The sequence below is a fragment of the Oncorhynchus keta genome, chromosome 10, assembly GCF_023373465.1.
Source record: "Oncorhynchus keta strain PuntledgeMale-10-30-2019 chromosome 10, Oket_V2, whole genome shotgun sequence".
In the NCBI taxonomy this organism is placed as follows: domain Eukaryota; kingdom Metazoa; phylum Chordata; class Actinopteri; order Salmoniformes; family Salmonidae; genus Oncorhynchus; species Oncorhynchus keta.
Window position 1 is genome coordinate 45,891,767 of NC_068430.1, and position 25,684 is coordinate 45,917,450.

Consider the following 25,684-nt stretch of genomic DNA (forward strand, 5'->3'; position numbering starts at 1 on the left):
GTTTAATGTAGTTGAGTATCAAGTTGAGTGTCGCCAAGAAGTGAGCAATTGTGTACTGTACTGTACAGTAGGATGCAGTCTGATTTGAAATTATTATTATTATTTTTTTTTTTGCTTTGCTACTATTTTCACATGTGATATATTTTCACAACTGTTAGTACAAAATGCCAAACTTGTCACACTTGTAATGCAGCCAGTCTTTCATTCAAAACCTGTCCTTGTGCATTCATTTGGATTGTAAGACATCTCTCACCACACAACCATTGATTCAAAATCTAAGTTTATTGTGAAATGTAATGAGAACATTGGTTTAATCACCAAAACACAACATACCGATATCTTTTCAATTTAGTCGTTTTAACTACCAGTTAATCCAATAGCAAACAATGCAAGATACGTGTTTCAAATCACCCTTAGAAGTGCTGAAAGTAATACGCTCCAGTCCTGTAAATTACAGTCGATTACACAGTTTTCACATTAGGCAATAGACTTACATTACCCAATAAAATTGACAGAAAACCTATAATTTCCATAATATCTATCCAATGTGTAGTCAAAGGTCTGATCAATGAAGACATCCTCTACAATCATTCGTGCAAAACAAAAAACATTACATTTTCAGATATAATTGCAACATAGGTGTACTGTCTGTAATGAGATGTAACAAATTAAATGAATGACAATAAAACAACGTTTAGCACGCATTAATTTGCATCAAGCCTGTCTTGTGCATTTGGCCTCATTGTTCATGCACCGCGGGAAAAAACTTTTGGCAAAGCGAATCCAAGCTTGACATTGGTCTGCATTGAAGTCGGCGCATGCCTCATACATGGCCAGAAGGAGGGTGGCACGCTCATTGGAATGGTGATCGTACTCAGCTTCATGCCGAAAAACATTCCTCAATAGGGTTGAGGAAAGGAGAGTGTGGGCCGATGATGTTCTGCTCACGGTGTCCAGTTTTGTTCAGGTTGAAGCCCACTTCATCAACAAAGATATACTTGTGATGGTTCACAAGTACACGGCCACTGTCAGCCCATGGCCACGGTTACCACCATGGGGTCCTCTGTCAATTCTGAGGGTGGAACATAGTATACTGTCAATAGATCATACGGTAAGAATACTGTAACATATTCTGTGAATTTACATGTATTATAAATGTAATTTAATGTAAATGTAATGGTAAAGCATAGTGCATATCCTGCAGACTTACCGGTTTTTCTTGACGAAATGTTCTCATGATCGAATTGACAGTTGATCTTTTCAGATTTGGGTGAACTAATCTGGCTGCCGCTGCCATGGTAAGGCATGGTCATCTACGATGGCCCGGACATCATAAAACACAACAGTTCCCTGCCATCTGCCTCCCTCAGTCTGATGTCCACCTCTTTGATGGGGCCCATGACCACCTCTCTGACGGGCACCTTTGCCACAGGCTCTTTGATTTCTTCGTCTCCCTTGCTGTTTATCCAGCAAACACCCTTTTATATGGTGACCAATTGTAGTTACCACTATGTGAAATCAATTAGCAATGATGACTTTTTATTATGTATGGTTATCATGTACGATATATGTAATTGAGATGTTTATACTTTACAAACTCACCTTTTTTTCTGTAGTTCTCAAAATCCGTATATAGTACACAAACCAGTTTAAAATATATTGGTCTACCAAACGGTTACACCTCCGTCTGCAACTCTTGGACTAAACACCTCCCTCTGCAACTGGATCCTGGACTTCCTGACGGGCCGCCCCCAGATGGTAAGGGTAGGTAACAAAACATCTGCTACGCTGATCCTCAACACGGGGGCCCCCGTGCAGTAGAGCAGGTTGAGAACTTCAAGTTACTTGGTGTCGACCTTGGTGTCCACCAACAAACTATCATGGTCCAAACAGACTAAGAAAGTCATGAAGAGGGCACAACGAAGCCTATTCTCCCTCAGGAGACTGAAAAGATTTGGCATGTGTCCTCAGATCCTCAAAAGGTCCTACAGCTGCACCATCGAGAGTATTGGTTGCGTCACTGCCTGCTATGGCAACTGCTCGGCCTCCGACCGCAAGGCACTACAGAGGGCGACGCGTACGGCCCAGTATATTACTGGGGCCAAGCTTTCCGCCATTCCAGGATCTCTATACCAGGTGGTGTCAGAGGAAGGCCCTAAAAATTGTCAAAGACCCCAGCCACCCCAGTCATAGACTGTTCTCTCTGCTACTAGCGGTACCGGAGCGCCAAGTCTAGGCCCAAAAGGTTTCTTAACAGCTTCTACCCACAAGCCATAAGACTCCTGAACAGCTAATCAGAGGGCTACCCAGATCCCTATTTTATGCTGCTGCTACTCTGTTTATTATCTATGCATGGTCACTTTAACTCTACCCACATGTACATATTACCTCAGTTACATCGACTAACCGGTGCCCATTTTTTACATTGACTCTGTACCGGTACCCCCTGTATACAGCCTCGCTATTGCTATTTTACCGCTGCTGCTTAGTTATTTGTTACTCTTATTTTCATTTTTTTTTTTACTTATCCATTTTTCACTTAACACGTTTTTCTTCTTAACTTCTTAAAGCATTGTTGGTTAAGGGCTTGTAAGTAAGCATTTCACTGTAAGGTACACCTGTCGTATTCAGCGCGTGTGGCAAATAAAATTTGATTTGATTTAAGTGATTAACCGTTAAAGAGCAGTTGAATTAAGTGATGGTCAAATGTATTTAAACAAACGAGAAGAGAATCATAGGAAAACTATTGTGAGCATTGCAATTACTTTATAGGAAAGGTATTTCTAGATGAAACACTGATGAGGTTTGGTGAAAAGGTTACTGTGGGATTTTGTGTGTTGAACTTAGTCAATTGAAAATTATGCTTAGAGTTTTGAAAAAACAGCCTTTTTGATGATCTGTTTTGAGTTTTGTGAAATTTGACCAAATCCTTGTGAAAATAGTACCAAAGGGATTAAAAAAAAACGAAATGGCGGAACAGGAGAAGGTGGCAGCGTGTTTCCAGGTATTGTGCCACCAGTACAGTGATTTAAACCCCAGACTGGGCTCTCTGTATCTGCGGGTGGAGTGGAGGACGATGTATGTGTAACACCAATTGACAGTGTTGAGGAAAAGATTGCAAACGCAAGAGAGCTTTTCAAACAGACCTGTGTGTGTGTGTGTGTGTGTGTGTGTGTGTGTGTGTGTGTGTGTGTGTGTGTGTGTGTGTGTGTGTGTGTGTGTGTGTGTGTGTGTGTGTGTGTGTGTGTGTGTGTGTGTGTGTGTGTGTGTGTGTGTGTGTGTGTGTGTGTGTGTGTGTGTGTGTGTGTGCCAAGTAAGAATATTTGAGACAAGCTCCTGGAAAGTGCAGATCTGTGTTGCTCTCGTTAGTGAGTGGAGAGTTCTGGGAAAAGGGAGTGAATAAATAAATGACATGAGCCTTTTCTGAGGTGGTGTGTTTACAGTGCTCTCCTCTCCTTCCTGATGGCTCCTTACTAATGGTAAGACTTCTTCCAGACCAGGGAATGGTGCCATGAAACCTTAAGTCTGAGAGATGAGCAGGCAGGTTCTCTGTGTCAATGTGAAACGTAGATAAACAAACGTATTCTGCTCTGGTCAAGACTTTGCCAAAATCACAATTTCAGTCGGAATAGTTGTCCCCTGCACATGAGACTGGATATGTGAAAGCAATATGGACGAAACTGTTGAGATGCTGCCTACACAGACCCAGTTCTTCATGGAGAGACATTTAATCAATTGTCATGCTGACTCCTAATGCCTATTTGACTTGATTAATTGTAGCCTGGCAGAAAACTGGAATGATCGTTAGTGACCATTGACGATGCTTCAGATGATAGGTGGCTGTTGATTGGAGGAAGTTTCACTGCGTCAACGGCTGATTCTCACGTCATTGGGTAATGGTTGCAGGTGAAGGGGATTCTTATTAGCATAATAATATCACCGCTAAACTCTCACCTAATCAAACAGACAGTGAAACCAAGGGTGCATTGGGGGTGGTTGTGTTCAGCACAATAGAGTGATAATGCCCAAGAGAATGTGGGTACAGTAATGTGAATAGCATATCGTAGCGACCAGGGGGAGTTGGTAGACATGAAAGGGGATACACAGTCAGTTGCACAACTGAATGCCTTCAACTGAAATGTGTCTTCCGCAGGGTAGCCTAGTGGTTAGAGCGTTGGACTAGTAACCGGAGGGTTGCAAGTTCAAATCCCCGAGCTGACAAGGTGCAAATCTATCGTTCTGCCCCTGAACAGGCAGGGGATCGTCTATCGTTCTGCCCCACTGTTCCTAGTCTGTCATTGAAAATAAGAATTTGTTCTTAACTGACTTGCCTAGTAAAATATAAAACTTAACCAAACCCCCTTGAAATCAGAGAGGTGCAGGGGGCTGCCTTAATTAACATCATCAGCACCCAAGTAGCAGTTGTTGTTGGGGGTTAACTGCCTTGATGAAGGGCAACTTTTTCCACCTTGCCGGCACAGGGATTTGAACCAGCGATCTTTCAGTTACTGGCCCAATGCTCTTAACCGCTAGGCTATACCTGTTCAGAGCTGAGTACTGAACTGTTTACTGCACACATTATGCAGTTACAACAGGGATACATGACAAGACGTGTAGAAAAGTAAAGAAACAGAAACAATCAGTGTATTCCATATATGATGGAGGACGTTTCCTTTGTCATTTGCTGATATTTGTCTCTTCAGAGAAAACTATTCAAATTCCTCGGATGCAAACAGAGCGAGAGATGGGTATGGCTATGCAAGTGATATTTAAGTGAATGCCTCTCATCTCTCATATTTGCTTGTCGTGGCTTGTTTTATATTGTTCCGCCTTGTCTCTGTGTGACTCCTTTCCTCAGCCTCAGGGTGAACCCAGGCCCTTTGTCCATCTTCACCATCCTCTCCCTCCCCTCAGACTCTCTCTTCCTCATCCACCCTGTCCTTCCTCCCTCGATCTCCTTCCTCCTCATCCTCCTTCATCCTTCATATCCTTCTTCATCCGTCCCTTGCCCTCTCTTATCCTCGCCGGCCCCCCTCATCCTCCCTCTACCTCCCTAGTCGAAAAGAGAGGGATGAGGCTGGGTGCTGACCCTGATGATACACACCAACCTCATTAGGGGTTGCTCAGTGTGGCGTCCCTGTGCAGATAGAGGAGAGGCCAGACCAGGCAGCGTTGTTTCAGCCTAACCAGTGCCAAAGCAAAGCAGAAAACACATTTAGGAGGTCATGCTGAAGGGACTCAGCAAGCGTCCAGTCCTCTTAGCCTTAACAGGGCTTGCTTGTTTATAATGTCGGCTTGCTTGGTTATAATTTCATTATTTCACTTTGGGACTGCTCTGGTCAATATTTATAATACAATTTATTTTAGGGGAATAATTATTTTAAAAGATAGCATGCTATAACATGAACTAACATAACATGTGTATGCTATTTCTCTGTACTAATATTTGGAGTCCTATACCTAACTAAATTAATTCCAGCAGGAAGAGGCAAGAAGTTCAAATGTATACTACTTGAGCCCCACAGTGGACACATCACAATACCCATAAAACCTGGTGGTCAAACATGGAAATGTTTCCAATCGTTTTTTCACAATTCATTATATACATTTCGGATTTTAGAAACACTTCAAATAAGGGATGTGTTTTGTGTAGGCTTACCCTGGCATGACGTTTTGATATCCGTGTAAATCTCTCTCGGACAAGACCTTGCTAGGTAAAGTCCCCCCTTATCTCAGCTCGCTGGTCACCATAGCAGCACCCACCTGTAGCACGCGCTCCAGCAGGTATATCTCTGGTCAACCCCAAAACCAATTCCTCCTTTGGCCGCCTCTCCTTCCATTTCTCTGCTGCCAATGACTGGAACGAACTACAAAAATCTCTGAAACTGGAAACACTTATCTCCCTCACTAGCTTTAAGCACCAGCTGTCAGAGCAGCTCACAGATTACTGCACCTGTACATAGCCCATCTATAATTTAGCCCAAACAACTACCTCTTCCCCTACTGTATTTATTTATTTATTTTGTTCCTTTGCACCCCATTATTTCTACTTTGCACATTCTTCCACTGCAAATCTACCATTCCAGTGTTTTACTTGCTATATTGTATTTACTTCGCCACCATGGCCTTTTTTTTTTGCCTTTAGCTATCTCACCTCATTTGCTCACATTGCATATATACTTATTTTTCTATTGTATTATTGACTGTATGTTTGTTTTACTCCGTGTGTAACTCTGTGTTGTTGTATGTGTCGAACTGCTTTGCTTTATCTTGGCCAGGTCGCAATTGTAAATGAGAACTTGTTCTCAACTTGCCTACCTGGTTAAATAAAGGTGAAATAAATCAATGAATAAAAATACAAATAAGATAGAGAGTTCCAAAGTGTCTGAAGTTGAGGGACCATAGGGCATAAAAGGCATAGTGTGGAATAAAGGGTAGCTAGAGAGAGGGTTTGTCATTAAAGATGATGAGCGATCACAGTGTTTCCACAAACTGAGCCATAGACAATACAACTTAAGCATTGAGGACAGCATTTGGTTGACATGGTGGTTTACACTATGTCTACTGTGTGTAAATGATGGAAGAATCTTAACCCCAGCTGTAGCTCCATTTGAGTGTGTGGTCGATTAGACCTGCACGTTAACCGTTACCGGGACCATCGGAGACTTGGGATACTTTCTCTCAAAATGCTGCTTGAATGTCTTCGGGTCTGCATCTATAAAGGTCCAATACAAAACCTCTCACTCAACATCAACAAAACAAAGGAGCTGATCGTGGACTTCAGGAAACAGCAGAGGGAGCACCCCCCATCCACATTGAGGGGACTGCAGTGGAGAAGGTGGAAAGCTTCTAGTTCCTCGGCTTAGACATCACTAGCAAACTGAAATCTTTGGAGGGAGTTGAAAGTCCACGTTGCCCAGCAACAGCCCCAAAACATCACTGCTCTAGAGGAGATCTGCATGGAGGAATGGGCCAAAATACCAGCAACAGTGTGTGAAAACCTTGTGATGACTTACAGAAAACGTTTGACCTCTGTCTTTGCCAACAAAGGGTATATAACAAAGTATTGAGATAAACTTTAGTTATTGACAAAATACTTATTTTCCACCATAATTTGCTAATAAATTCATTAATTTTGTCTGTCATAGTTGAAGTGTACCTATGATGAAAATTACAGGCCTCTCTCATCTTTTTAAGTGGGAGAACTTGCACAATTGGTGGCTGACTAAATACTTTTTTGCCCCACTGTATATTGATAAAAGTCACCTTGTCCGAGAGAGATTTACTCTGTTATCAAAATGTCAAGGCAGGGTAAGCCTACACGAAACACAGCCCGGATATGTAGTATTTCTGGATGATATGAATAGTAGAAAAAAAAATTGGAACCATTTCCGACCGCTAGTTTTTATGGGTATTTTGCCTCATATAGTGGTAGACTATACTCTGTGATCAGACACAAATGTGTGTGTGTGTGTGTGTGTGTGTGTGTGTGTGTGTGTGTGTGTGTGTGTGTGTGTGTGTGTGTGTGTGCGTGCGTGCGTGTGTGCGTGCGTGCGTGCGTGTGTGAGTGCGTGTGTGCACAGTAAAACATACCTGCCTGCCTCCTTAAAGAAATGTATTAGTGGCTACTCAGGCATCCCCGATGGTCAATAGACTCAGTCTATAATATATCTTATCACTTAAATGTTTTTGAGTAATGTTGTTGAGTAAATGCAACTTTATTTATTTGTGTTTGGCTAATATCAAGTTATTGAGTTTTTACAAGTAAAAATTATTTAGTAGTTTAAAGTCAATCTAACATTTGAATAAGTAGTTCTTACTAGATTTTATTATATTTTGCGTCTTTACTTAAAATAATAAAGTAGTTGTCAGACACATTGGTATTGGATTAAAAAAATATATATATATATATATCTGGTTTGTGCTGATATAGAACAATTACATTGTTGCAATTTCTCTCAACTTCAGAATTTGAAGTCATGATGAACGCATATAAATTCGTGGAGATAATTGACGTTCAATAATGAGACAACCAATTCCCACCATCAACAAGGTCGTGCATCTGTGATGCCCTCCGTTTGGTGCCACGCAGACCCGGTGGAGAGCGTGGTCCCACTGGGCATAGAAGTCAATTCCATGTCTTGTTCACGTTGGGTCAACTTAATTTTGTTTAAATGACGCGGGAACAACATTGCTTCAACCAGTGTGTGTCCAGTGGAGTGAAACAGAGAAGACACTGTCTGTCCAACTGAGTTTTGATGCAGTCTTTACCCGACAGCCAAGATAAGATTGTGCTTCAGTAAGATTTGAATGGATGTGGGGTTAGTAGGCAGGGCAATATTTCTTCCCTTTTTCCCTTCCCTTTTTGTGTCACAATGTGTAATGAATTCAGGTGGAAACACAGGGCTGGATTCGAGAAATAGATGAATAGGGAGGCCGTGGCCGGCCTCACACTCCAGAACGGTAAGTGATGGTGTATGAACCTTTCAGTTGGTTGTGATATGCCATTACAAATGTAAAGAAGAAGAACAAGATCAAGGTCGCGAGCACCACTCTTAACGACAGAGACGAATGCCGAATCCTGCAATGACTGCTAAGGTGGGTTATAAGTGACAAATCGTTGAATACATAAAACAATATTAAACATTAAGACATGACCACTGAAAATGACTCGTCAGAACTACTACTTACACAAAAATGATTTCATTTAAGTAAAAGGGACCCGTTTCTACAACAATGATTCATGTTTAAGTAACTTCAGTCGTTATAACTCAGAATACAAATGAGTGTCAAAAAGTACATAAAACACAAAACAGTTTACTTAAAAAAGATAACCATATGGGTGGTGAACTCACTTTATTACTTTAAGTATTGAACACTGGTATACTTTGGTTTGGGTTACTCGAACTTGTTACGTTTTACAATGTGTGTGTGGTGGGGATATCTCTGCTCCTTCCTCTCCTCTCTCTGTTTTCCTCATCCTAACACCCCCACAAATCAACATATAAATGGCAGAATTTATAAGGCATGCATCAATTGCAGGAATCTTCACCACACACACACACACCTACACACACACCTACACACACACACACACACACACACACACACACACACACACACACACACACACACACACACACACACACACACACACACACACACACACACACACACACACACACACACACACACACACACACACACACACACACTCATAATCAAGAATGCCAGCACCTTAAACACAGACATTTCTGGAGGACACACACACTCAAATTCAAAATACATTTTTGGACACCCACACACATATTCATACACTCACGTGCATATAAGCACACACTTTCCTTACAGTCAAGGTTTACATTCAGTCATCGAGCAGACATTGGTATCCAGGGCAACACACAGTCAGCGAGGGGCCACAGAGGATGAGTCAGATGTAGTCAAGCCTACATCCATCTCTCATCTATCAATCTCTCCATATTTATATCATCACTCCTTCTCTCATCCATCCGTCATCTCCATGCCTGCCTGTTCATATTAGCATGCAGCGCTGCTACAGTGAACTGGTTATTCAGAGTGAGTGTGTGTGTGTGGTGTGTCGTGCACACATCCGGGAGCAACATAATGTATACAATATCTGTCCTGGTACTGCATACAATATTGTTGTTCATATGTGAGCTGCTTCCTATGTTCAATTGGGGAGAAAAGGGTTCCCCACTCTAGCTCATGTTGCCTGTACATAATAAACAGCTTCTGCAGCCATACTCCTGCACCTGAGGGAGAGAAAGAGGGAGGGAGAGCAGGAGGGAGTGAGCATGGTGAGGGAGGGATAACAAGGAGGATAACTGTATATTAGAAGCAGGGGGAGAGAGAATGAGAGAGAGTGGAAGATACAGGAGAGAGAGAAAGAGAGGGGGCGATTCAGGAGAGAGAGAGAGGGTGGGAGATTCAGGGGAGAGAGAAAGAGAGAGGGGGGAGATACAGGAGAGAGTAAGAGAGAGGGGGAAGATAAAGGAGAGAGAGTAAGAGAGGGGGGGAAGATAAAGGAGAGAGAGTAAGAGAGAGGGGGGAGATACAGGAGAGAGAGAAAGAGATGGGGGGAGATACAGGAGAGAGAGTAAAAGAGAGGGGGGAAGATACAGGAGAGAGAGTAAGAGAGAGGGGGAGATACAGGAGAGGGAGAAAGAGAGGGGGAGATTCAGGAGAAAGAGAAAGAGATAGGGGGAGATACAGGAGAGAGAGAAATAGAGAGGGGGAGATACAGAAGAGAGAGAACGAGAGGGGGAGATACAGGAGAGAGAAGGAGAGAATTATGCAGGAAAGGAGGGAGATGGAGAGGGAGACAAAATAAGAGCATAAGAACAGGGGAGGGAGGGAGGGAGGGAGGGAGGGAGGGAGGGAGGGAGGGAGGGAGGGAGGGAGGGAGGGAGGGAGGGAGGGAGGGAGGGGGAGAACCTCTATTAGACAGAGAAGAATCTCCCTCCAACAGAGGAAAACTTTGCAGGGGGAGGGGGCAGGGTACCCCTCCTCTCCTGTCCTCTACCCCCTAGTCTCACCATGTGAGAGGTGACCAATCACAGTGTGTGTGTGTGTGTGTGTGTGTGTGTGTGTGTGTGTGTGTGTGTGTGTGTGTGTGTGTGTGTGTGTGTGTGTGTGTGTGTGTGTGTGTGTGTGTGTGTGTGTGTGTGTGTGTGTGTGTGAGAGTGCGTGTGTGCGTGCATACATTCACACTCCAGCCGGGTTACTATGCAAGAAGGGGTGGAGCCTCAACACAAGGCTGGCACAGAAGGAGGGAGGGAAAGCGGGAGGGAGGGAGAGAGAGGGAAGGAGAGAGAGTGTAATAGATAGAGGGGGGGGTATAATGACAGCTGAGAGAGGGATGCGAGCTTGTGTGTGTGTGAGGGCGAGAGAAAGAGAGAGAGCGGAAAGAGAGCTGAGGAGAAGAGAGTGCTGAGATCCTCTGTGTGTCAGTGGAAGCTGTTTCTGTCTCTCTGGATTTTAGCAGAGGCTGCCTCTGCCTCTGGTAGGGAGGAGAGAGAAGTAGAAAGAGAGAACAAGGAAGAAACAGAGAGCGCGAAGGAGGGAGAGCGAGATAGAGAGAGAGCGAGAGCGTGATCTTTCTCTCGATCTCTGCTGGAGCACAAGGATCTATGCTGAATACTTCGTCACTCTTTCTCCTCCTCTTCCTCTCGTTCACCGAACTCCTCTTTAGAACAGAGGGAAACCTCAGACTTGGCGCTCATCCGTTGCCGTGGCAATGGGCTGTCGGCTCTCAGGGCCGTGGTTCGGCGATGGATTGGGGGTTAGTGTGCACCCTTCTAAATCTGTGTGTGAGTGTGTGTGCATGCTCGTGTGTGTGTATGCTTTGTGCGTGCGTACTGTATGTGCATCTATGTGGGTGTGTGGCGTATCTGTGTAGATGGGATATAGAGTTAGGGTTGTGGTGATGTGTGGGTGTCATGTACATGATCAAGGAAATGGGGAATAACGGAACAGAATACACACCATGACATGATGCCTGCTGCCCTGCTGTGTGTGTGTGTGTGTGTGTGTGTGTGTGTGTGTGTGTGTGTGTGTGTGTGTGTGTGTGTGTGTGTGTGTGTGTGTGTGTGTGTGTGTGTGTGTGTGTGTGTGTGTGTGTGTGTGTGTGTGTGTGTGTGTGTGTGTGTGTGTGTGTGTGTGTGTGTGTGTGTGTGTGTACGCTTGCATATGTGTATGCAAGCATGTGGGTGTGTGAGAATACAGAATAAGAGTTAGATGGGCGTGTATCTTATTATAAGAGAAATGTCATATGTGTGAAAGAGTTATTCTATTTTCTAGAATGATTGTGTCTACAGAAAGATTGCGTATATCGTGTCTGTTCTGCTGTCTCGGTTCCAGCAACATTCAGCTCTGTGTATTATAGTGAGGCTCTGTGATGGGGAATTTGAGGTTTTGTATGTGTGTGTTTGTGTGTGCATGTGTACATGACAGTGTGTGTGGGTACAATTGTGGGTGCGTGACAGTGTGTGTGTGGCAGCCTCTTGTGACCAGCGTTGATGATTACAAGCAGTGACAGCCTTGCCCATCCAACACCACTGAGAGCTGTGACGCTCTGACTCTCCCCCTCTCTCTTTCTCTCTATCTCTCTCGCTTTCTCTCTCCCCTCTCCTCCTTCCTCTCTTTCACTCTTCCCCTCCTCTTTTTCTCAATCCTCTCCCTCCTGTCTCTCACGTTCTCTCTCTTCACTTATCCATTTATCCCTCTCCATATTTCCATCTCTACTCTTCATCATCTCCTCTACCCTCTTCTCTTCTCCTCTCCTTTCCTCTCCTCCCCCCCTCCATCTGCCGTGGGGTGATGCATACACTCTACAACATTTCCTGTTGCTTTTACAGTAACATACAGGCAGTCAGTTGCCTGTAAGTTACCATAAAAAGGTAATATATTACCGTACTGTATTTTACAGTATCCAATACTGTTACTGTAATATTTCGTACTGTTGTTTTTACTATAATTTACAGACAACTGGCTGCCTGTACGTTACTGTAAAACAACAGTACAGTGCGTTCCTGTAATATTTTTGCAGTAATTGTAATGAATTAATGGATGAATTCATTCATTTTATTTATTTATTTCACCTTTATTTAAGGTAGGCTAGTTGAGAACAAGTTCTCATTTGCAACTGCGACCTGGCCAAGATAAAGCATAGCAGTGTGAACAGACAACAACACAGAGTTACACATGGAGTAAACAATAAACAATTGAGGGGAGAAGGGGTTTGTATTTTACAGTATTTCACCGTAATGTATGGGATTGGTGCAAGCAGATTGGATGTTTTCAATAAATTGGGACTAGAGGGCAAAACAGACGAAATGACATGGCAAATACTCAACCATTAAATTGTTGCGGCACTACTACTGTACCACATAGCAGTTAAAGGTGCACTATGCAGAAATCGCTCAACCATTTCCTGTTTGCTAAAATTCTAATAGATCGCCTAATTTCAGTTTATGTCACAAAACAGACAAGTATAGTATAGAGAATCATTGTACCATTTAAACAGCTGTGAAATATATTTTCCAAAACCCAAAATATTGTATTTTCAGCTTTTTTAGCTGGTGTTCAAAACCAAAGTAAAAGACTCAAAACTTAAGAATGGTGCGCATGGAAATAGTGCACATAGAATAGATCTACTGCTTCTTAGACTTGCTTTCAATGGGAATGACAGATCTACAATTCTATGTCAATTTGGTCAGGTCAGGTCACTCAAAAAGTTACATATTACAGGCTCAAATTGGTACAGCACTCTCACTAACGGTTAGCACAAATGTAGCCTCTTACAAGGCACGCCTCAAAATATGTGAATGAGACATAAAAAACAATACCATGCAACAACTAGTGATCAAAAGGCTTTTGGCGCTCCAAAAATACAGTACGCTAATGTATTCTGTGGGGTGGAATTCGAAATAAAGCAATTCTTTATCTGCCCACAACATTTTCCCACAATGCACCATCATTTACAATATGCCGTTGACAGTATTTTACTGTTAATAAATGTACAACTTTTTTCCATTTAAGTGTAATATTCAGTGTAATTAATTTGTAAATCATATAAATGTTGTACACACCTTGTTTGGTTGATTCACTTCAGACCTTGATGTCGCTCCATCCGATCACTCAGAGTTACCAATTGCTAGTACCACAATGCTGTGTGGTTACAGTAATGTACTGTTAAACCAAAGTTTCTTGAGGAATTTACATGATCATTAACTGTTTACGCCTAATATCACCCAGAGTGCGTTGCCATTTACAGCAATTTACCGTAAATAATGAATATGTAACTTTACTGTTAGTGTTATTGTATAGTACTGTAAAAACAACAAGATTGTTTTGCAGTGCAGTCTCCTGACCCTTCACCCACAGAGCTTCTCTGTACAGATGGCATTTTGTATCAGTGCACATGGTCCGCAGTAAAAGGCCACCATAATCCTGCCATTGTGTGTGAGAGTGTGTGTGGACAGTGGACTGCATGGATAAAACCATTAAATGACATCTCTCTAGCTTTGTGAAATGTGTATGTTTGTGTGTGTTTGTGTGTGTGTGTGTGTGTGTGTGTGTGTGTGTGTGTGTGTGTGTGTGTGTGTGTGTGTGTGTGTGTGTGTGTGTGTGTGTGTGTGTGTGTGTGTGTGTGTGTGTGTGTGTGTGTGTGTGTGTGTGTGTGTGTTACAGCATGCCTCAGATAAGGCTGGATGTGTGCTTGGCTGGGTGTCTCCTCGTGGGGCTAGCATGTCAGGAAAATCGCTCCAGATCATGTCGACACACAGATGCACAAACAAGCTCTAACTCATATACACAATCACAAACACACGTGATTCAATTGTAAACGCAACACATTTTGCCGTTACACTCACGGAGATAGACGATATCCTCACACACCATGCTTTCTCTGCAACCTTCACAGTAAATCAATTTATTGCTCTCTCTCTCTCTCTCTCTCTCATTCTATTTCTCTTTCTCCCTCTCTTTACTCTCTCTCTCTCTCTGTCTCTGTAGCTGTGTGTATTGTAGTAGGTGGTGAGTCGTGTTAGTGATGTACTGTAGTTAAGAGATGCTGTGTACAACTGTGTCACTCTGGTTAGGTTATGGTGTTGTTGGCTCGCGGCTCTAGTGTCATGGCTCTGGTGCTATGCTTGGAATCGGGAGTGATTCATTGCAGAAGCCAGATATTGAATTTCAAAGGTTTTGTTTGTCCTCTTGGGTTGGAACACTGATATGCTCTTAGTTCTCATCTTTGCATCCCCTCCCTTGATTTGTATTTGTGTTTGTATTTATTATGGTTCCCCATTACTTCCTGCCAAGGCAGCAGCTACACTTCCTGGGGTCCAGCAAAATTAAGGCAGTTATACATTTTTTGGAAAACCTTACAATACATTCACAACAGATTTCACAACATATTAAATGTGTGCCCTCAGGCCCCTACTCTACTACCACATAGCTACAACACAAAATCAATGTGTACACGTGTGTATAGTGCATGTGTTATCGTGTGTTTGTAAGCATGTGTCTGTGCCTGTGTTTGTGTTGCTTCACAGTCCCCGCTGTTCCTTAACCTCTCTGAACCACCCATCCCGGATCCGGTATAATTGTCATCAGCAACTCTGAATAGCATAGCGCCACAGTCAAATAATATTACTAGAAAATATTCATATTCATGAATATTGCAAAACACAGCTTAGCCTTTTGTTAATCCACCTGTCGTCTCAGATTTTGAAATTATGCTTTACAGCGAAAGCAATACAAGCGTTTGTGTAAATTTATCGATCGCTCGACAAAACAATAAGTACATTTAGCATCAGGTAACTTGGTCACAAAAATCAGAAAAGCAATCAAATGAATCGTTTACCTTTGATGATCTTCGGATGTTTTCACTCACGAGACTCCCTGTTAGACAACAAATATTCCTTTTGTTCCATAAAGATATTTTTTATATCCAAATACCTCCGTTAGTTTGGTGCGTTATGCCCAGGAATCCACCGGAAAGAGCGGTCACGACAACGCAGACAAAAATTCCAAATTATATCCATAATGTCTACAGAAACATGTCAGACGTTTTTTATAATCAATCCTCAGGGTGTTTTTCAAATATCTATTCGTTAATATATCAACCGGGACAGTTGGCTTTTCACTACTACCGGGAGCAACAATGGCCGCCTTTCTCTTTTGCGCACAATTCACTCAGAGCCCCCACCTATCCACTTACGCAATGTGGTCATTCACGCTCATTCTTCAAAATAAAAGCCTGAAACTATGTCTGAAGACTGTTGACACCTTGAGGAAGCGATAGGAAAAGGAATCTGGTTGATATCCCTTTAAATGGAGCAATGGGAGGCTATGGAACGTGGAGTTTTCAAAATAGAAGCCACTTTCTGGTTTGATTTTTCTCAGGGTTTCGCCTGCAATATCAGTTATGTTCTACTGACAGACAATATTTTGACAGTTTTGGAAACTTTAGAGTGTTTCTATCCTAATCTGTCAATTATATGCATATTCTAGCATCTGGTCCTGAGAAATAGGCCGTTTAATTTGAGAACGTTATTTTTAAAAACATAAAAATAGTGCCCCCTATCTTCAAGAGGTTGGTGTATTTTTATCTGTTTTAAAAATTTGACTGCTTGCATGAGTTACTTGATGTGGAATAGAGTTCCATGTAGTCATGGCTCTATGTAGTACTGTGCTCCTCCCATAGTCTGTTCTGGACTTGGGGTCTGTGAAGAGACCTCTGGTGGCATGTCTTGTGGGGTATGCATGGGTGTCCGAGCTGTATGCCAGTAGTTCAAACAGGCAGCTCAGTGCATTCAACATATCAATACCTCTCAGAAATACAAGTAGTGATGAAGTGCTCTACAGAGTGGATGAGTGAACTCTGAACCCCCACAATATGTAACCTAGTGCACTATATGGGGAATAGGGTGTCATGTGTCTCTTTGTGTTTCCTCACAGGTCAGTGGGCGGGATCTGAGTCAACTGACCAAACGGGATCTTTCCCACCTGAGCAAACGCGATGCTCTTAGAATCCTGGCTGCCTATGAGCAGCCAATCACATTGCAGATCAAGAGCCAGCGTGGGAGGGGTTATGGACTACAGGACTGCAGCACGCAGACTGAGAGACACTGGGAGCCTCTCACCCTGCCCCCCCACCTGGCCTTGCGCAGTCTGGGTGTCACAACAGCCGGAACCATGCCCAGGGTCAACCCTGCCTACCAGGACAGGTACAGTCACAGATAGACACACACACACACACACTTCAAATGTCTATAAAAATGCACTAATATCTTCCTCCACTAATTGTTAGATTTGATGACTGCATATCTCTCTCTCTTCTCTTATTCTCTCTCTTCTATCTTCCTTTCTCTCTCAGACACTACTGCAGCCACATGAGTCTGCCTCGTGATCACCGTGACAACGGGAGATATGAGTATCTACCTACCGCTCCACAAGACATAGAGGAGTTGGATCCACTTGGTTACCAGGTGACTGACTGACTGACTGACTGACACACACACACACGCCTACATATCTGTACATATCTACCTCAAGTACTCCAGTATCCCTGCACATTGTAAATGTGGTACTGTAACTGACCCTGTATATATAGCTTCCTCTCTTATTTCTTATTTCAAAACTATGAAATAACACATATGGAATCATGTAGTAACCAAAAAAGCGTTAAACAAATCAAAATGTATGTTATATTTGAGATTCTTCGAAGTAGCCAACCTTTGCCTCGACGACAGCCTTGCACACTCTTTGAGAATCGATTGAGAGAATGCCAAGAGTTTTTGCTCAACACTGAATTGGGTTACTACACGATTCCATATGTGCTATTTCATAGTTTTAATGTCTTCACTATTATTCTACAATGTAGAAAATAGTCCAAATAAAGAAAACCCTGGAAGGAGTAGGCGTGTCCAAACTTTTGACTGGTACTGCAGGTGTTTCGTTAGTCATACGATTTTGATATCGATTACTGCCCTGTTTTGTAGAGTTTGAAAGGGAAGCATTTCACTGTAGTTTCACTGTAGCGTAATGTTATAAAGCTTTTCCTTTGGTTTTGTATGAACTTGATCAATCAAACTTGTATGAACTTGATCAATCACTTGATGTTGTCAGCCAATGCCCTGCCCTATGATTAAGACTGTGGTGCGTGGGTACTCTGTCTGTGATTGGACCACCATTCATCACTCAGTACCTGTAGTAGAGACAATCATTAAATCCTGCACCTCACTCATTCTTGTGACTGGTATAACTTCCTGTGTTGTAGACAGGTGATTAGAATTCGCCAAGATAATTAGCCCATTATACTGTATGGTACAGTACATGTGAGGAAAGGAGCTAGACCTAACAGAATACTGTCTGTGTCTGTGTTGTTCTGCAAGTCCATTGAGAGGATACTATCTGTTGAAGAAAACGACCCCGGGACTAGTGGGAAGCTCGTGGATTTAGTAGTGGGTTGTATGGTTCTGGAGGTGAGAGTGTACACAGCGCTCTTTGAACAGGGAGGGGGGGGGGGGTGAAACTGTAAACATCGGGATAGCCTTTTTGTTTGAATAGGGCCCCAGCTCTTCCAATGAGTTGCGTCTCAACCAGGGCCAGCATGCAGAAGAGCAATTCTAGCCGTCTGGTCCATATTGCATCCCTCTTGAAGGAAACGCACCCTTAAGAGTTCGCTGATCAAGGCTTTGACGCATTTTTTATTTAATAATAGCCCTTTTATTTTCCAGAGCGGCTGACTATGTACCAGAGTGTAGATCTGGGCTGTACAACGGTGCATTTTTTTTCAAAATGGAGCAGCTTCCCTCAGCCAACCCAGTCTGGAATTATTCATGCTGCCGACAAGCATTAGGGACCTGAGATGGAACTATAGACACACGTGCGCACACACGCAGGATTGCTCAGGCACAAACAGTCAGTGGGCTTTGCCACTGTATACATAGAAGAATAACCAAATCGAAAGCCTGATCCAATTTACATCTAAATCATCGACACGTTTGTCATCAAGCACATACAAACACACCACATACAGTATATACTCAAACACACTCAGCGAAAAACGCACACACCCGCGTGCACAGGCTCGCACAACCACAAACAGCGCTCACGTGTTCAGCGGGCGGAATGTGAGCTGCGCCTCATGAAATCCCCTTGGAGAATGGAAGGATGCTCAGCTTAGGATACAGAGGGGAAAAATACACTCCTCTCTCCCATCTACAAACATACTCGTTTACAGTCTACAGCACACGCTGATGCAGATACTGCTGCCAGACACAACCTACAGTTCAGTGCAGTAAATCTGTATTGCAAACCTACAACATGCAATTGACTTGCATTTAACGCCCACACTTAATAATCAGGACTTTTGATAACAAAGGGATATTTAGGGGGGATTTTTTTGAGAGGCTTGTTTGCTCCAATACAATTATATTTGAAAATGGAAATTACATAACCAAAGTTCTCTAATTAGCTTTATCAAAAAATCAGATGCTTGTTTATTCACGTAAGCACACATTATTCATAGTTAGTTCAACATTGATTAACCGCTGGCTCTCCCACCCCCCTCTCTCCCTCTCTGGGGACCTCTCTCTCTCTAAGGACCTGGAGCTGGCCAGTCATGTTCCGAGGGATCAGAGCTGTCTGATTGGCTGCTGCAACAACCTAGAAGAGCCCAACAGTTACCACAGCCAGGTGTGTGTATGTATGTGTGTGTGTGTGCTTGAGCGTGTGTGGGTGGGTGTTCATGTCTGTGTGTATGTACTGTATAGCTGCATACTGTGTGTGTGACTGTATGCTATCGCTAGCCTCTCTCTCTCCCTCTCCCTCTATCTCTCTCTTTCTCCCTCTCTCTCTCTCTCTCCTTCAGACTGAGGATGAGGACTATATGTTGGAGAAACCTCTGGGCTACCTGCCACTCCACCATGAGCTGGACAGTGGCCTGGGCTGGACCGACGGTAGCCTGCACCAGGGAGACCTTTCTGGCCTGGAGACAGAGGAGGGGGGTCTGGAGGAATGTCACCCCAGGGGAGGGGGCCTGGCGGTCAGTGGAGGAGGGGGTGGAGGTGGGGGGTCTCCATCCTCTGAGTCCTTCATCTCGTCTGAGCTGAGTGACTCGGGGTTCTACAGCGTGAGCACGGGAGAGTTCCGCCGCTTCCAGAGGCTGTTAGAGAAGCGCATGTGCCTGTACAAAGCTCGTCTCCACCACCAGAGGGAGGTGTGTGAGCGGGAGCGCCGCGACAGCTGCCAGAAGAACCACAGAGAGCTGCTTGAAGCCATCCCTGAGGCACTGACCATGCAGCCCCAGCCCTCCTGCTCCATGCCTGGCCTGGCCGCTCCATCCATGGGCCCCCCACCCCACGGACTCTTCAGGTAGGGGTTTATCACCAGACAATGATCATTATGATTGTCTTAATTTTCCATTATAACGTGATCCATAGCCATCCATCTTCAAAGTTTCCTCAGTCCAGTGTTGAACGATGATAATGCATGTTGTTCGTCACTGTTTCATCGCATTTAAAACTCCTGTTGCCCTCTGTATCTTCAGGGTGTCGTCCGTCCAGTTCCGGAAGGCGGATCGTCCCTGTCTGAGCAGACACAGCTCAAGCAGCGGTTCCCTATTCAACCCTCACCACGCCCCTGCGCCCCTCTCTGCCCATGCGCCTGTCCTCTCCACCTGCAGTACCCCATCCGGCCACCGCAGGCCGCCACCTCCACTGCAGCATCAGGGCTCCAGCTCAATGGGGCAACTGCGGAGAAGCAGAACCCTGCACCACCGTGGCCCACCCCAGGAACGTGTCAGACGGGCCAGTCACCCGTCATCCCCCTCCTATGCCACCCTGGAGCATTGTGGGGTAGCGCCACCTAGAGGCCTGGAGCTGGGCCTGCCTGAAGAGGGAGAATCAGAACTGTTCCTCACACACCCAGCAGGATTGGCCCTCTCACCCCAGCAACATGCAACCTCTCTGGGGGAACACAGAGGATCTGTACCCTTACCAAGGGGACATTACTGCGACAATAGTGGAGGTCGTGATCAGCTGGTTAACGACAGGAGGCAGCAGGAGAGGAGCTTTATGTCAGAGATACCAGTGCGGGAGAGGGAGCAAGAGAGAGAAAGAGAAAGAGAAAGGGAGCGTGAGAGGGAGCGTGAAAGAGAGCGAGAAAGAGAAAGAGAGCGAGAAAGAGAGCGAGAAAGAGAACGAGAGAAAGAAAGAGAGCGGGAAAGACAAAGAGAAAGAGGAAGAGAGGTGCGCCGCTTCAGCACCCTCAGCCACCCTCCCCAGACATCCATGGACATCCATGAGACATGGCCTAAACCGGCCAATCGGCTGTCCCACCAGGGGTCAGGGGGTGGTGGGGGCCTCTACAGCACCCTGGAGGGCCACACTGGGGTCGGGGCTGGGGTCGGTGGAGGGTCCAGGAAGTGCCCCAATCCTAACCCCAACCCGACCCCCAACACTAACTCCAACCATCCTAACCCGAGAGCTGTGAGGAACCAGATTCTTCGAGACCGGGCGTCGCAGCTAGCGGACGAGCGCAGCGGGATGAGTACGGATGAGGAGAGTCAGGAGGTGATGAGGGGGAGGTACTGGAGCCGCACAGAGAGACGGGAGCACCTCCTACTGGCCCGCGAGCAGAAACAGCAACAACAGCAGGCTCGAGGGCAACAGGCTTACACAAGGCCAGGAGCCAATGGAGGATCAGGTTCTCTGAGAGAGGCAGGCGTCAACACTAGAGGAGGAGCTATGGGAGGAGGAGGGAGAGGAGTTATTCAAGAGGAAGAGGCTATGTCTGGAGGGGGAGGGTCTTTGGGAGATGGCCGGTGCAACACGGTGCTGGAGCTCAGCCAAAGGAAGTTGAGTCGTCTGCAGAACAGGAAGCTGTTAGATGATTGGACGACGGTGGAGGAGCTGCTGACTCATGGGACGAGGCTGGGTACCCGAGACGAGATGTCCCTCTGTCCCAGCTCACTACTGACTGTCACTACTGTATAGGGTGTGTGTGTGTGTGTGTGTGTGTGTGTGTGTGTGTGTGTGTGTGTGTGTGTGTGTGTGTGTGTGTGTGTGTGTGTGTGTGTGTGTGTGTGTGTGTGTGTGTGTGTGTGTACATGCGTGTTTTCCACTATAAAGCACCACGGACAATAGCTTTGTGTGTGTGTGTGTGTGTCAGTGCATGACCTTCTTACTAACTGAATACTGTAACACACTGCAAGTGTGTGTCTGTTACAATCTGTGAGTCTGTGTGAGAGAGGAGCGGGATGTGTGTGTGTGTGTGTGTGTGTGTGTGTGTGTGTGTGTGTGTGTGTGTGTGTGTGTGTCTGCACCATGTCTGGCTGCCTCATGCTCATGGGGTTTGAAAAACAGTTTTCTAAAACACAATAGAGAGAAATAGTAATGGCGTCTTTTTGTAGGCACTAACTCCGCCATGGTTCGTTGAACAAAGCCGATGAGGAAAATGAATGGCGTTTTTGTAGGGGTTTTGGATAAATCCCGAAAATAAGGTCTGTGTGGAAACGCTGGCTTAGGAGATCTTATACATTTTGTTCTGTGAGAATCTTCATCAGCTAATGCAACTTTTTGTGAATTTTGTTGTTATAAAAAAACATAAATCACATAATTCATAAAGGTCACGTTAACTGACTGCTATTATCTCATTGGGTATTTGTTCCGAAACTCTTTCCCCATTCACTTTTCCCATCGGGATGGATGAAAGAACCAGAGGTAACTTATTTCCGGGTTTTAAGACTACAAGCTGGCGAGCTCTATACAGTATCATGTCATGTTGTTGCTCTTATCTTTGGGTCATTTTTTTATGTAAAAAAAAAACGGGACTGGTGACATTGATGAAACATTGACTTTTACGCCACAACTAAAAACGTGACTGAGATTTCTAAAAAGCAATACGGCACCGTAAGAGAATCCGCCAGAACAACGCTCGCTGGACGTGAGATAAGATGTCATCTGACACCGATGCCACAGCACAGCAAGCGTAGCACTGTGTGTTCATTGATAACCACCCCGCTCAATCGACGTGCGCTCAATCGACGTGTTTTTGACACCGATATCCAGTTTACAGTCTTATAGGGGTAGGGTGTTGCAGTGGAAGATGTTTGTACCAGTACCTGATGTGATTGTGCTCAACCCGCCTGGTACCCTTGATTCCGCAACAACCAACCCAACCCTCTCCACCCTATCGTTGGCTTGACGTTTACGTGACCTGTTTCCGGGGATAGATACTGTAGAGTAGATAGATGGAGTAGAGTAAGCTGACGCTGAGGCTGGCCAGAGGTTAATGGTAAATAGTTGTGGTACTTGGAGGCTTCTGCAGGTTAGGAGTCAATTAGGCCCAGGAAAGAGGCTGGTGTTTTTACAGTTAACCCACAGAACATTGACTGTACAGGGAAGGGACACTGTCCAGTGGAATGACTGTAGAATGATCTATTGCTGTTGTTATTTAGATCACAAAGCATTCATGGAAGATTACGAATGAAATTGTTTGTCGTAGTGGTGTAGAGCCTTTCCAGATATAACACTCACAATCCATGGAAACAACAAACTTTTTTTTTTAATCGTTTGAAAAGAGTCTGGCTTTATTAATGGTTTGAAAGGAGCGGACCAGGATTCTGTATATTGGTCTTAGCTGGCTATGTATAGCCTTGTTCCTTCTGTGTTATTTTCTTCTGTACATATTCATTATGGAACGTACCGTACAAGGCTAGGGTACAGTGTCGACAATGGGGTGTTAGGCTCTAGTTGCCAAGGGCCACAATGTCTGTAAAATTGTATTTCTCCCTTGATTGATAAGACAGATGGGGGTCAGATGTATAATAAAAAAATGAAATTTTAAAAAGGCTTTATGTCAGGGTTATGCAGACTTATGTCAGGGTTATGCAGACTTATGTCAGGGCTATGCAGGATTATGTCAGGGCTATGCAGCCCTGTTAACTCAAGGTTCACTGTGGTAGGTACTACTCACACTGTCATTGATAACTTAATGTAATAATAATAGGTGTGATTTGCTTTGTGATTAGTGTCGTCAGCACTCGTCATTAGTGGCACATGGCGCTACAGGATCACACACCTTAATGCAGTGAGTGTGTTTCTCACACACTCTCACACCGCGTGTGGTTATACACTTACACACACACACACAGCAAGAAAGACTCACACCTGCCTGGTGTGTGAGCTGAGAGAGGCAGAGGAAGAGGGAAATGGAAGATAGAGGGAGAGGGAAATAAATACTGAGAGAAAGAGAATGAGGGAGGGATGGAGAGAGGGAGCGTGATGGATTCGTCGCTCTCTCCTCGAGGTGTTCCACGTCACACTCGGCATGACTCAAATGCTCAGAATAATGGATGAAAAACGACAGGATTTATTCCCTCCATCCCCTCCTCCATTTCTCTCTATATATACTGTATGATGAGGATTATTAAGGCTGAAAATAGCCTTCCTTTACTGTGAGAAGTGAAATCGCACAGGAGAGACGCTTGGGGTGGAGGGGGGGACTTGTGATTTAAAGTGGTGCACATCTCTGGTTCCTCTCCCTATTCTCACTATACTGTTTCCCCTCGGACAGGGCTCCAAACGTCTCCCACACCGTAGTGTCTGCGCAACTCTTTGGTTCTGTTCGTTTTCACTTTTCAGAAGACTCTTTTTGGGGGTAGGATGATGATGTACATGTGGTTGTAATAAAGAGATTTTAATTAGCTACTAAAACCCGCCCAGTTTTTGAATTGTTGATTCCATAATGTGATCAGACGAGTGCATTTAGCTCCACCTTGCCTTCCATACAGAGCCTCCTTACCTATTCCGTTCCTTCCCGATTTTCCTCCAGCCATTTTGTAAACCTGTTTAATTATGAAGTCATTTCCACATCCATTTACATGTGGTCCTCCACTCTGAGCTGTCCTACCTGATCTGAAGAGACCAGAGCGCAATATGGACTTTGGTTCCACCTGTCAACTTCTTTCCCATCAGTGTGTGCATAACTAAAAGGACACAAGTAGAGGGATCCCACCCCTCTAAACTGACCCATTCCACCCCATCAATAGGGTCATTGTTGATCCTCTAGGTCCTCCGAAAGTTCATGTCAAGTTGACAACAGGCGAGCGAACCAGTTTTGATGATTATAACTTAGTGAGGGCTGACCATGGTGATCTGATATCTGGAAGGATTTACAGTAAATACTTGACACCCTTGGGAAACATATTCTTTAAACAAACCTCAAATAACACCCTATTTCACATACAGACCACAGACACTCCGCTCAAAATCAAAGAAGTACATTCTATGGGCAATGGTAGCATATGTCGTCATTCGAGGCCCAGACATCGATCGGAATGTGACTTCTACCTGGTTTAAATACGTATATCCTGTCCCTGGTCTGACTCCAAACTCATGTAGTCAGCACCACCCATCCCTCACCACAACGGCAGCATGCGACACCACGCCTGGCCAATTATCTAATGAGCTTGGTCTTACATAACCAGTGTGAATGATAAGCCAGTCAGCCATGCTGAGGAGATGCACCTTCTGCCCATACACACATTCCTTTATTACCCTGACAGCCTAAGAGGGTGAACAGCTGTCAACACATAGGCAGTCAGACCCAACTTTAATCTTTCCTATAGGCCTTCCACATTTCCATCTGCAACATTGGTCCACTCTACCAGATAAGCAATGAACACACAGGGACTGGGAAGGTTTAACTAGCCAGTTAGCTGTTGTGTCTTTTCTTTTCTCTCAATCACAATTAGTTTTTTTCCTCCAATTTTTTTTTTTAAATAAACTACTTTTGCAGTGGATATAGGGCCATATATATTCATTTACTGGATGACCGCAATCAGCTCCATACTCTGAATTATTCACCTGTGTGAATCCTCTTGTTCCTGGTCGGCTCTTACAAAATAAAGGCAAAATGGAACCCAACTGTGCAGTAGCACAAAATGGAATCCAAATGACAGGAAAAAGCTCTTCATTATTACTACCTAGCTCTCTGCCAGGCAGTGAGTGAGGCTGTATCTCACCAGGCTCCGTCCTGTTGGGGGTGGGGGGGATTGGCGTTGTAGCAGCGCCATCTTGTGCCACAAACCTGTCATAACCATTCTGACGGTTACAAAATGGTGCATGGCCTGCTTACCTATGATTGGTGGAGA

General features: G+C 44.5%; 1 protein-coding gene across 1 annotated transcript; it reads left to right on the forward strand.

The window, feature by feature from the left end:
* Positions 1-10,861: 10,861 nt before the first annotated feature.
* On the forward strand, positions 10,862-23,381 carry LOC118389358 (uncharacterized). The gene is made up of 6 exons (XM_052527169.1): positions 10,862-11,302; positions 16,483-16,751; positions 16,901-17,012; positions 19,132-19,224; positions 19,400-19,902; positions 20,078-23,381. The coding sequence occupies exons 1-6, from the start codon at positions 11,258-11,260 to the stop codon at positions 21,522-21,524; spliced, it is 2,469 nt and encodes an 822-aa protein (XP_052383129.1). The 5' UTR covers positions 10,862-11,257; the 3' UTR covers positions 21,525-23,381.
* Positions 23,382-25,684: the final 2,303 nt, after the last annotated feature.